The following is a 13,683-nucleotide window of genomic DNA, read 5'->3' on the forward strand; positions in this document are numbered from 1 at the left end:
ATTGCAATCAACCTTGTCACATATCCAACTTTTACCATTTAGTATGTCATAATCACTGCTTAAAGAAAAGTCAAAAGGATATGTTAAACACCAAAGATTTAAATTATGGACAATGAGGATGAACACATTGATACAGGCTTGCAATTTTAATTTTTAAAAGGCCCCTAGGGTGGGACTAGCTGTAGATGGCATCATGCTAATGCAAATGGAAAATAGTTTTTAAAAAAAACAAAACCACTTTAAGTATGAATTCATCCCATACATGTGTACATACTTAATAATTTTCTATGTTAGCTTTGTTTGAACATAAATCAAGCCTATACTACGAAAAGTTTGGTATGTGCAACATTAACCTGATCAAAGCATTTTATAAATACAAGCTTTTTAGTATTGCAACATACTTCACTACTTAGCATACTGAAATACAAGTTCTACATTTAAAATTCTGATGTAACAGTTCTATCTGCCAATTAAGACTACAAATGGAAAAATACTTGCTAATCTTTAACATTTTGAAAATGCAAATATATTTAATTTTTGAAAGAAAACAACCTTGTTTATACTACCGGTACTTCTTTAGGCATTTGACACTAACAAAATACAAACTTTGTAGTAAGCTTACAACATGTACTTCTCAGAGGCAAAAAGAAAAAAATCTGGTTTGTATTTATGAAGGAACATCCATTTATTATAAAACAAGATAAAAGATATTAGAATTAAGTTGAAACAAGGCAACATTAGAACAACCACTTTAGAGCTTTGTGAACGAAGTGTAGTTTTAAACTTGCAAATCGAGGTGAACGTAGCTCTTAACATGCTGTCCTCTTCTCTATAAATGGGATGAAGTAGAGAAGCAAAGCTTCAAGGTATATGGGTTGGAGCCATCTGTGGGGAGGCAACACAGAACATACTCAGGGCACCTTACTGAGCACACCTTTCATCACCTGACAAGTTCACCAATTCTGTACAGTTAAGACTCACCCCCCACCAGTGTCTGAGGGCCTATCCCTGCGAGTGGCCCTCAGACCCCAGGTGACCTGTTAGGAGGTGTTAGGGATACTCTACCAGCATTTTTAGACAAAAAACAAAGTGATGGATCTGTGGTCCCAAGGCAATGTAGATCGAACTCCAAATGCTGTACACAAGAAAGACTACGACTATCACTGCCTCTCTTCCTGGTTGAACCATTTATAGAAGTAGTATTTAACAGGCAAAAGCACAGATATTTAAGGAAGTCAAGACTCTGACTGAGGCAATTCTATCAGAGACACTGTGGCAGTAAACAGTATTTACATGTGTTTGACTGAGAAAAGAACACCCTTCAGGCCTCTCCAGAAAGCAAAGCATGAAACAACACCCCTCTATTTGGAAAAGCTGCCAAGATCCATGGATGGCAGCCACATCTGCCTCTCAAGTAATGGAAGATAAGTCCTCCTGGTTCAGACAGTCTCAGACCATCTTATGACTCCAAGTCTGAACCAGCAGTCCTTGGTTTAAAATACTATCTTTTCCTGTGACAGCTATATTGGATTATACATTAGGGTTTGCCTTTTTCATGTTGAAAGTTCTTTTGCTGTTATCACCTTTCCAAACTGAGATAAAACTGAAATTGTGAATGTTATCTGTAATATCCTCAAAAATATTCTGCCCATGAAGTCATCTCAGTCCATTATTGAGAAGGAGGACCAAAGGTGTGGGGAAATAGTAAAGATTTAAACTGTTAAAACACTTCACAGGGAGACAAACTCATAATGGTTTGGAGAAGGCACTTTAATATTAGACATTGGGCTGAATTCAAAGTTATGTCTGTGAAGACCTGGAAAAATTCCATTTAATCCAGTAAACTCTCTTAATCGTCCAGTGCAGATCTGACCTAGTGTATACTTGTTTACCCTGTGAACTCCCCCTGCTCTGTTCTTACTAGTTTGGAGCTAAATTCAGCTTGGCCTCAAATTTCTGGTTTTAGAGATAACCTACTACAAGAACAGTAAATTCAGAGCAGTAAGCTGAATAACTTAAAGAATCTGCTGTCCAAGATATTGCAGACTTCTCTGTATTTACTGTGAAAGAATCATAAAATCACAGAATGGTTTGGGCTGGAAGAGACATTAAAGATCATCTAGTTCCAAGTCCCCTGCCATGGGCAGAGATACCACCCACTAATCAGATTGCTCAGAGCCCCATCCAACCCAGCCTTGAATACTTCCAGGGATGAGGTATCTACAGCTGCTCTGTGCAACCTGTTCCAATACTTCACCACCCTCACAGTCAAGAATTTCTTCCTAACAGCTAAAAATCTAAATCTCTCCTCCTTGAGTTTAAAGCCATTACCCCTTGTCCCAGCACTGCGCATGTCCTGCCCATGTCAAAAGTCACTCCCTTTAAAGTACTGGAAGGCTGCAACAAGATCACCCTGGGGCCTTCTCCAGGCTGAACACAATTCTCTCAGTCTTTCCTCACAGGAGAGGTGCTGCATCCAGCTAAACATCTTCCTGGCCTTCCTCTGGACCTGCTCCAACAAGTCCATGCCTTCCTGGGCTTAGGACCCCAGAGCTGGATGCAGCACTCCAGGTGGGGTCTCAGCAAGGGCAGAGTAGAGGGAGAGAATCACCTCCCTTGACCTGCTGCCCACTCCTATTTTGATGCAGCCCAAGATTTGGTTTGTTTTCTGGGCTGCAAGCACACATGGCCAGCTTTTTGCCCACCAGAACCCTTAAGTCCTTCTCCACAGAAAAAAAAAAATTTATAGCAGATAAAGATCAGGAAAATTTGCTTACTTGGGACTCTTATCTGGTAGTGATTAAGTACAGTGAGAGCTTCCACTGCATCTGTCTTACATTCCCATTCCAACAGACCAGACAGTGTTTTGGCAGAAGCTGTCAAAATCAGAAATAAAAAAGGGAAGGAGGGGATCAGTAACATCTCCTGACAGCATATGCTCTGATCAAAGCTAGAATTCAAACAACTTCCCAAACAGGTCAAAGCTTACTTACGTTTTGGATCAAACACTTTGTACTTAATAAAGCTGAGAACTTCATGATCTTCACATAACTGTCACAAAAATAAAATAAGAGGTAAAACTCCAGCAAAAATGCATACAAACACATTAGCAAAAATTCCAAGTTCCTGGAAGAGACACACAAAAAGGAAAGTTCTGACTCTTTAAGAGAGGTTGCAAGAATTTATGACAAAATAATATTTAAAAATATGTTTAGACTGGTAACTTTTAAAAATACCATTCTACAGCATACAAAACAAGGTTCCCGTATCTGTGTTATCACTACTACCCCAAAGAACATTGTTAAATAAGAAGTTCTACTTTTTTACATTCCTCCTTTCAATACAGTAACTCAGAAGTTGTACTTACAAGGACACCACTCATGAACCAATGTTAACTTTCAGAGTTTGAAAAAAAAATATTTTTATTGAACTAAGAAAAGACTCATTGAACTGTTACCAGTTTTACCACTGCCACCACTTAAGATGCCCAGTATTGCATGTTTTAAGCATCACGAGTTCATTTAGAACTCAACTGCGCAAAGTGTTCCAGGTGCTTTTCTCCATTCCAATACATCCCAGAAGTTGTTAGAGTGACAGTCTCAGGGATTCAGTCAGTAAATCTTTTGTGAACTGCAGTCCTGCCCTTTCACATATTTGGCTTTGTGTGACTTTTCCCTTTTCTCCACAAAAAAACCCAAATTAAGCTCCTCAACATTATTTCCAAGATTTTGTTTCTTGCATTAAAAAAAAATAAATTAAAACAAAATTGAGAGAACAGCTCCAGAACTGTGAAAATATAACATCTTCTATACGGAGACACTATGAACCTATTTTAAACAACAGCTCTCTTCCAGTGGCTTTGCTGTAACCATCCCAGTTGTATCTTTTTAAAAGCAGCACAGTGTAAAGCCAGGATAGAGCCCCAAAGCAATGCATGCCACAGGCATTTCAACTGCCTACCTTTACAAATGTCTCTTCAGTTACACATAGGGGAACATTATAATAATGCAGCACACAGGAGGGTGGTTGGATGATGTTCTTAGATGCTTGGCCAGCACTGGTGAAGCGATTGTTCTTACTCATTGCAAAATCCTTGTAACTACTGGTGCCATCCTCCAGCTCAAATATCTGGCTTGGAACCACTGAATGCTGCTTGGAAACACTGGAATTTAAGAATGGAGATATGTATGTGTATATGTATGCATGTGTGTGTGTGTATATATATACACACACACATGTATGTATATATAAAGCGCTACAGTTTCTTCAATAATTAAGACTTGCATACTTTGCAGATTATTGATCTAACCAGAACAGAGTTGACATTTCTTTGTAACAATTTGAAATATAGTAAGAACAAGATGGGTTGGATTTGACACCTTCCATAACAAGATGCAGAAAGGATGGATTAGACACATCAGGGAATACAGTTTATTAATAGTCAGTCCATGTAATGTCCATATGTTTAATTAATGTAAATGAATAAAAATCATAAATAGATCATAGAAAAATCATGGAATAGTTGGTATTGGAAGGTGATCTAGTTCCAACCCCCCTGCCACGGGCAGGGACACCTTCAACTAGACCAAGTTGCTCAGAGCCCCATCCTACCTGGCTGAGAACACGTCCAGGCATGAGGCATCCACAGCTGCTCTGGCCAGTGCCTCATCATCCTCACAGGGAAGAATTCCTTCCTAATATCTAAGCTAAATCCACCCTCCTTCAGCTCAATGCCAAAGTAAACAGTTGCAAATTGGAAATTATAACTTCCACAATGGCAACAGAATGGGATACTGTCTGTTTGCAATCTCATTCCATCCTCTACTGGTAGACTATTAATCTGATAAAACATACTTACCAGACATTAAGTCTCTTTCCAAATAACTTGACATTGTTGAGATGTGTGACTGCTCTTTCCACAGCATACTCATCACCCATTTCAACCAGTGCCGTGCCTGGAATAGTCTTCATAAATTTCACCTAAGATAGATAAGGTTAAAAAAAATGACATTGCAACAAACAGCCCACCAGTAGTTTTATAAATTATTAGGTAATATTTTAGCCCATCTCAGCCAGGTTTTTTTCCAAGGCATTTAAAAGGACTATAGTATCTTCCAAGCTCCTAATAAATTATGCCTTACCTTCTCGATGTTTCCATATAAGCAGAACAGGTTGAATACCCTTGAACAGTTCATCTTGAGCTGATGCAACCCACTAACCATGACAACTGACCCAGAAGGATTTCCACCATGCATGTAAGAAGAGGATGCCTGGGGCAATGGATAAGCAACAAGTTCTGGAGTGTCCCGAGATCCCATTCGGTACCGGCTTGGCAAGGGCAACAAAGGACCATGTGACCCTAAGGAGATGAAAGACCATGTTTTTACATTGTTTGAAGTAAGATTCAATACTTAATCATGCATTAAAGCCCACATACATGGTGCATATTTACAGGAGGGGTAAGTTACAGCAGTTGCCATTAATCCTTTTTCCAGTTTAAAGAAAAACAAAACAAAATGAAACCAATAACAAAACACCCCAACAAACAAAAAACAACCAAAGAAACCCTCTTCTATTCCATTTAATGTTCCAAGTCTCTTACACTACTAGATAAGACATGTATACCAGTGAAAAAAGGTATTTCAGTAATTACAAAGGAAGTATCTTCCCTGCACCATACAAAATATTTGAACATAAACCTATCAGAAGGAATACTTAACATCAACCTTCAGAAATATTCCCATGTCTACCTATAGAGCTACAGGACACCAAAAACGGAAAACAAACCAAAAGGAGTGAACTTTTAGCCAGAAGTCAGGAGAGCAGATGACACTGTTCTTTTTCCGTAAGATTATGTCTTTGTACAAAAAGGTCATTTGGAAGAAACAGGAATGCTTAAACTCTTGCACTAATACAAAATGAAGCAGTCCTATTTCCCACTACAGGTAAGGTTTCCTGGGTTTTGGTGGTTTTTTTAATGACAAGACACTACTAGTATGCAATACTTATGTTTATAGAAAACATCAGTATTACAGACCAAGGAGAGGATCCTTGTTTTTCTTAAGACAAAAATAATGTGAAATTCACATAAGCCAAGTATAAAAGAAACATTTTGTCCTTTTTTCTTCAGCAAAAAAGCAGTAGTGATAGAGAGGACAGTGGTATAGGAGGAGACAGACACGTTACTTAAGGTAGAAGAATGTATCAGAAGAATGAAAAAAAGAACATCAGGGAATCGAGGTGGAACTTGGTAATTCTGGAGGTTTGAAGAACCTTTGGAAAGAGTAGGTAGGAGGTCAACCTACATTATAAAATATCATAAATACTTTTGCAAAGACAGAGGCAAGACAAATCACATTGCATCTGATAGCTAAGTAAATAACTAGAAAAGTCACATCTAAGTGGGGACATTTGTTTCTCAACTCTGAGGTCTTAGTCTAGCACATGAAAGTGAAAGCAGATCTTCATTTACAGAAAGCACTGGTAGCAACTGCAGTGCTTTATAGCATTAATTCCAAAACATCATTCTTAGACAGTCACATAGCCACACCTTTTCAGAATTAGCTAAATTAGAAGAAACGCAACACCCACAATTCATAGCTTTGCATGCAAGAACATCAGAGCTCTGTGTTGCACCAAACCATTGGTCAAGCTATGTTGCTGTTTTCTACAGTAACACTGCTTTCTCAATACAGATGTAATTTTCTATGCATTGCTAGGGTGATGGCAACTGAAAGCAAACATTCTTCTAAGGAATAAATTTGTAGAGCAGGATGCTCCAATGAAGGGAAGAGATAAGGCAATGAATGCATATGGATTTCAGTGAACCACCAGTGTTTTCAGAACAGACTGACAGCACTGCAGGTACAGCACAACAGTGAACTATTCACGCTGAAGGGATCCACAGTCAGGCATTGATTGAATATTTAGAATTCCACATAACATGTACAGAAATCATAAGCCCCTGTCAGCCTGTGCTACTTACCATAACCATCATGTCTAAACGATGATGGGTGCTCTCCCAGAATAGCTTGCCTCTGCCGCCCCTTCCCTCTGTCTAACATGTGGGAAGGGAAAGAAAACAGTTTAGTATGCCAATTATGCACTTCATTTCTCCAGTTAAGACACAAAGCTTCTAATTAAGAAGCGAAAAAGTAATTTGAGTCCTTGTTAATTTTATAAATGATTTCTCATTCACTATATGTCTAAAAGCACAAGCTGTAGCCCTGGGACACCAAAATTAAAAGACTGCCATCTGTATAACAAATTGCACTTAAGTTGATTTGGGGCAGTGGCCAATGAGGAGATGCAGACATTAAAAGTTTATGGAAATACCCAATAGTTTTCCTAAACAGACACCACACATTAATATAGAAAACACCATACAGCAGGATTTACCTATGTGTTTCTTAAAACAAATTTGAAATGCAGTACTTTTGAAAGACAGTACCTGAATCATAATATTAGCTTCAACAGCAACACATTTTCAAAGTGGGCTTCTTTCAAGAAGTTTCAGCATAAGCCAACAACAACCTGTATTACATGGTTTCATAATCAGTAAACAGAGAGCATTACATACGTGTACATATATATTTACAGAACACCTACAGAACTGACTTACGGGTGTGCTGAAAGGATTGTACACTATGGCATTATCAGCAGCACGTAACAGTTCAACTGAAGAAAAATATCACTGAATAATGCACTGAAACAGTAGTCAATCCTTTAAGAAAACCCAGTTGTCTAGGATATAAAGTTAAGCAAGGGGGCTACATTAATGGAGGGACGCAGTGCATCACAGCTAAAGCTGTATTTTCTAATTGGATCTATGCTGCAGGACAGAGAAAATCTAAACTTCCAGATTTCTTTGTGGTAAGCAACAATTGTTCTCTTACAATTAAAAGAGCCACATTGAAAAGATGGGGCAAGACATTTATCAGTTTACAAGAGTCCCCAGGAAATTTAAGGGACTGCTGAAAATAGTCAACTCCAGCCCAATACAGTTGGAAGTATTTCCCCCAAAAAAGGACCTATTCACATTACACAACAGTGGGAGATGAAATCGCATGTGCCCTTTCTGCTCAGGATTTCGAGGACAGGTTCTAAGTCAGATAATTTACTTTGGCAATAAAGTTTGAAGAGAGAACAGTCCTGAACACCTTCAAATATATAGAAGAAAAATTACTTTTGTCAAGTTTTACCTTTCCATTCCCTATTCAGGATAAAAACTCTGGTTCTTAGCTCTAGAAGGCAAGTATTTTGAGCATTTAAACTGTATGCAGCAACCATCTTTCAGAAAAATTGGTTTTCTAATTCCAGTCTGTGGAGCTAAATCCTTTGAAACTGTACACAGTAAAATATCATAATGGATCATATTCGTCAACTAAAGAATTCTGGGAGAACAGTCTGACAAGTATTTCCTCCTCATGGTGGTGTAGTCCAGTGCTCTCTTCTTGCCCCACACTTGTTTCTCCCTTGAACAAAGTCCCTGAATTGTGCCAGTACAAATACTTGTGTAAACAAACATTGAAACATGAGAACTGATCTGGGTTAAAAAAATATTCTGACAGGAAAGGTTCTTTATAATCTAGTTTAAGCTTGAGAGGTGTTGATTTTTGGTTTTGCCCTTGAGTCACTGAGCATGCAGCTATTACCACCAAAAGAAATGCTCCAAACTACAGTTTCAACTTTCTGGCTAAAGGCCAGAATACTAAAGTCAGGTGGGTTTTTTCAGTTCAGTCTAATGCAATACAGGTTTATAGCAGCAGCCAATTGTTAGGAAGTTTACTTTAGTGGAGAAATACTATGAGCAAGTCTGTAATTTGTTACCATAAAAAACTAAAACAAGTTCTTAAAAAATAAAATCATTAGCAAAACGTATTTTCCTTCCTAACATGTGAGGGGAAGTATAACATTCTGAAAGGATTTATTAGCATGTCTGTCCTCAGAATGAAATTCCTTTGGGCTAAGATCTTATTTGCTGCAGAGAAAGCTCTAGAATTCTGCTTACATTAAGTTCAAAGCCCAAACAATGCTGTTGCAAGGGTAAGTTGAAGCACAAATACAAAAGCTCTCTCTCAAAATAAAACCAAACCAAACCAACTCCTGGATTACTTTATGGGCAAAATTGCTCTAGATGCCTAGAGCAATTCTCAAGTACATTTCAGTGCTCATTCAACAATTTATGTTCCTATTTTCTAGATAAATGAATGTGGGCCATAGTAAATGAAAAATCATGCTATATACAATATATAATGAAATATATATATGTATATGAAATACAATTCTAATTTTTTCCTCTTATATCTAGTAGAATGATGCATAGAAAATAGAGACAGGCTGTCAAAGTAACAAAAGAAAAACAAAAGAGTGGCATGAGAGATCTTGAGAAAGAGCAGGCCATACCTATTCTTTTTCATTTTCCACTGTTTGCTCTAGTATTGGGAACCTTTAGCTCCTACAGCCATACCTATCTGCAGACCAATTACATAATATAATGGATGCACAGTGTTACAAGTCAGCCTCCAAACACTGCAGTGATCAAAAGTCAAGGGTCAAATTAATCCTTTAGATTTTTTACATCAAACCCTCAGACTTTTTTCTTGCCCTTGAGTTTCTTCAGGATCCCTTTTTTTTTAAACTCAGAAATTTGAGAAAAAATTTGAATCCCAATACAAAGTCATAATCTACAAGCTGCAACCAATACTGTAGCTCCCTTGTTAACTTTTTACAAGAACTTTGTTTTGAAAATCCAAGCCCTAAGTTTGTAGTTGTACAACAGTTTACAAGCCAAGTGTCTCTGCAGAATTACTTGGGAAGTGTGTATCACTTGAAACAGCCAAAGCCCTGGTTCTCATATAGCCTATCTTGGTCACATTGTCTTCACTTTTCTAACTTTACATTGCACACATTATTGTACATAGGTTACTGAACACTGCACTCAATAACAGATCAACATATTTTTGTTTGGTTTCTTTTTGAAATAAACACGTTACAGGAGTTAGGCTACACAGCAGTTTGACTGTACACATATAATCATAGTTTTCACTGACATGAGTTAAGCTGTGGTAATTTTTACAACTGAGTACTTAAAGAGACAAGTATGCCTGTAGGAATCTCCCTATTTTAATACTTAAGATAGCTGAGGGGACCTATTGATATTGCATTGTTCCAATTATCTACATATAAGGATTAAATTTCCCTACTACTAGACAATATTTACACTCTTAAGTCTGAATGCAACTCTCACATACAGCAAGTAATAAAAAGATTACAATGTCAATTATATCAACAAGAGGTTCTTAATTTTGGAGGTTCTCAATTTTTCAGTGTTAATTTTAAGGGAAGTAAGACCAGCATACATACAAACTCGAACAGAATGGGTACAGTCTATCATGTTATTCATCCCACACAAATCTGAAGTACTGAAAATGTCCTCCTTTAAAAACTTGTGGTGGTGGTGCATGCAGTATGCAGACAAGGTGAACTGCAAGTCTGAGTTTTTTCAGAGGGTTTTTTTGTTTGTTTGGGGCTTTTTTTGCTGATGCCGATGTGGTGCATGATGAAGTGTAGAGTCAGCCTGCTGAAGTCCTCTATCCTTCTTAATGCCTTGTCCAACATAGGGGAAAAGAGTCCTTTCGAAGGAGAAGCAGTGTGCAAGTTTGTAGTTTATAAGGAATAGTCTGTGCCAGGTTTCCTCTCCTCCAAAGAGAGAGAGCTGCTTGGAGAAATGCAAGTCCTTGAGAACTGCGAAGGTGTTTGCAGGTGTGGGCTCCTTGTTGAACTAAGTGGCTCAAGCACACGGCAGTAGGGGGCACTAGGGCTCAGGGTTAATTCCCTGGCTGGTGACAGCCTCCAGCAGCGCTGGTCTGCTTTGGAATGACTATTGCCATACAGCCTGACCACGTATGAAGGATTGTCATTAGTATAGTCAAACATCTACAGCAATAACATATGAAAACCTACCTCGGCGGCCCAGATATGGCTTAGTGTAGTCCCAACTATCGTTGTCGTTTCTAATGACATTAAGTCGAGTTGGCTGTTCAAAGAAAGTAAAAGTGAAAAAGGTTAAGCCTTGACTATAGATATTTTTCTAGTAAAATTAAAAGAGAAGGTCCAAGCATTACCCTTGCATATTCAATTTTTAGAGTGCAGCATCCTGCATAGATATCTGCTCCATTGAGTGCAGCCTTCGCCTTCTGGGCACAAAACACTGATTCAAACATACACATCATGTTAAGGACTTTTTCCCCCCAGGTGTCTCATTCACGTCCCTTTTATCTCATACACCTTTATTATTGTAGTCTGCAGATATTTCACTGTCATACACCCTGCAAGAACTCCATACAGACTTTTATGTCAAATCACCAACAAGTGCATATGGGTTCAACTTAAGTTAAGAGATGTAAGCAGCAACAATGAGACTGTTCAGAAATCAGTAAATTCCTCAGTGTGGATTATATGGATGCAAGCTCTGTTTATGCTCTGATCTTGTGCCATTTGGAAGGGGATATTCTGGTGCAGTTAGTAATTTTCATCAGAGGACATTAAGAGTTACCAACAAGTCTAGAGAATCCTTGATGGGAAAGTTCAAGCTGCATCATTTGAGAAGGGATCAGAGTTCAGGTGCAAAAAAGTGTGATTTAAGGCAATGCATCCCTTCTCACAGCATTAGAGACCCTACTTGTGGGTAGGGAGCACATAAATTCAGAGTAGTTATTTTGCAGCAAAAACTAAGAAAGATTACACCCTTTTTTGCCCATTAGCCAAATAAAACCACAGAACTAAGAGACAGACTTTGAATGAACAAATAATCATCTTGCATAAAAAAATACAACAAGCAGATTGCTTTAAATCTGCTGCTCAGGACAGATGCATCTAAGTTACTTCATATGCTCTGCATACTCCAAGATTCGTTCCATGATTAGCAGGAAAATGTATCTGGGCCTTGGCACATGGCAATCCATGATCTCATACAGACTCAATAACATACAGTATCAGAAAGCCTAAACTTTGCAGCAGACCAGACCTTTTGATATCAATGATATCATACTTTGATATAATTGAGTGAAATTTTGGAAGTAGTCTGTAACAAAAGTATATGCCTTGAATTTTACCACATTCCTGTGGCCCAGCTTCTTCCAAGTGAACCCACTGTGGAATTTAAAAGTGAGAAAAGTTAAGTTTCCCAGACCTATAAGAAACTGACACTGGCTGGAACTGTGGGAGTATGTTTGCAGAAGTAATAGGTACTGCAACTAGCATTTAAATTTGCATAAATTTTTGCACTTTTCAGATAAGGCTTGCCTTGATGTTCACTTTCCTGCTCCCTCAACTGTTTTTCTGTGCTGCTGCATTACTTTCCTCACATTTTTGAGTTCTCTTTCAATTGCTGGTTGGTTTTGTTTTTAACAAAAGGAAAGTTGCAGAACTTCATTCAAAGGATGCAAATATGGTAGTTTCAGAGTGTGTACAGGATCCTCCCCACAACTTCCCTAATCTTTCACAAGATACAGAATAATCCCGAACTGTACAAGTCATCTGATCCAGACAACACCACTTACCACAAACTCAACACATACAGTAAGTCAAACTGCTGACTGTTAGGACACACAGTTTAAGTCTTCTACAGAGAAACATGGCAAGTAGTTTGTTTTCATGGAAGTTAGGGTAGTTCTCTTTGCCTGGCAAATCACCAATGCAGCCACCAGTTAAGTCATGTTTTACAGAAGTGACCCACTAATAAATCCTGCCGCATCAGTAACGTCTGAAATCACAACAGAATGCCTGTGATTTTCGTAAATTTTGTCCAGATAACAGCTCAAAAGTGGAGGGTAATCAGCCTTTAGGAAGAGGGCTATCAGGGCTTTATAAATGAAGGCATAACCATATCAGACTGACTTTGCAAACCACAATAACACACAACTCTGATCATTCAACCTATGTACAACTTATTGTCACAAATAGAGCCAACAGTAGGATATGAGAACAGGGAATTTCCTCAACACACGATGAACGGGACAAGGACACCCAAGCTTGTCTTGTGCTCTATTGAAGGTGGAATAGTAAGACAAGCAGTATATACTGGAACTGTTTTAAAAAGAGTCTGAAGTCAAGCTGCACCTGTGCAATCCCTTACCCATTTTCTTGAGTATCAACAGTCAGAAGCCATGAAGCTTCTGTGTATTAGGGGTTGTCAAATCTAAGATATATTTCAGGTCTGCAATTATTAGCCTTAGGGCCTATCAAGACCACTGTTGACAATGCCATTTTCCTATAGAGATGAAATGTGTAAGTGCCACTTTTTCAGAAAAATACTGTGCAATTTTGAGACCAAATTATTTTTTTAATTTCTGTCTAAGGCATGGTCAGTTCTAATTTCTGTATGTCTGTAAGACATTCTCATGTTAAACCCATCTGGAGTCAAGAACCTAAAGCAAAATAAAAAATCACACTCAAAAAGGATATTCAACCATGGCTTGTATTCCATTTCTCTTGAATATGACAATACGTTGAACCTTGCCAACAGGGTTGCACACAGTATACAAAACATCCTAAGGAAGAAGAAACAAATATTTTAGTCAGATGTGAAATTTGAAACACTTTAGCTCCACAAAACATATTCTTGCATTGGCATTTAAATGCCAAAGAACAGAGAAAAGGCTTGTTAACTTCTCATTTCTT

General features: G+C 38.2%; 1 protein-coding gene across 1 annotated transcript in view; it reads right to left on the minus strand.

The window, feature by feature from the left end:
* Window positions 1-551: 551 nt before the first annotated feature.
* HNRNPLL (heterogeneous nuclear ribonucleoprotein L-like) overlaps window positions 552-13,683 on the minus strand; it is an 18,916-nt gene continuing 5,784 nt past the window's right edge. The window contains exons 3-12 of the mRNA XM_009074037.1: window positions 13,468-13,553; window positions 11,127-11,223; window positions 10,966-11,038; window positions 6,986-7,057; window positions 5,142-5,359; window positions 4,859-4,980; window positions 3,961-4,162; window positions 2,994-3,051; window positions 2,778-2,876; window positions 552-885 (exon numbers count right to left, since the gene is read on the minus strand). Of these exons, the coding sequence (XP_009072285.1) occupies window positions 830-885; window positions 2,778-2,876; window positions 2,994-3,051; window positions 3,961-4,162; window positions 4,859-4,980; window positions 5,142-5,359; window positions 6,986-7,057; window positions 10,966-11,038; window positions 11,127-11,223; window positions 13,468-13,553 (1,083 nt within the window). The 3' untranslated portion in view covers window positions 552-829. The remainder of the gene's footprint in view (window positions 886-2,777; window positions 2,877-2,993; window positions 3,052-3,960; window positions 4,163-4,858; window positions 4,981-5,141; window positions 5,360-6,985; window positions 7,058-10,965; window positions 11,039-11,126; window positions 11,224-13,467; window positions 13,554-13,683) is intronic.

This window comes from Acanthisitta chloris, unplaced genomic scaffold, assembly GCF_000695815.1.
Source record: "Acanthisitta chloris isolate BGI_N310 unplaced genomic scaffold, ASM69581v1 scaffold22384, whole genome shotgun sequence".
NCBI classification, from domain to species: Eukaryota; Metazoa; Chordata; class Aves; order Passeriformes; family Acanthisittidae; genus Acanthisitta; species Acanthisitta chloris.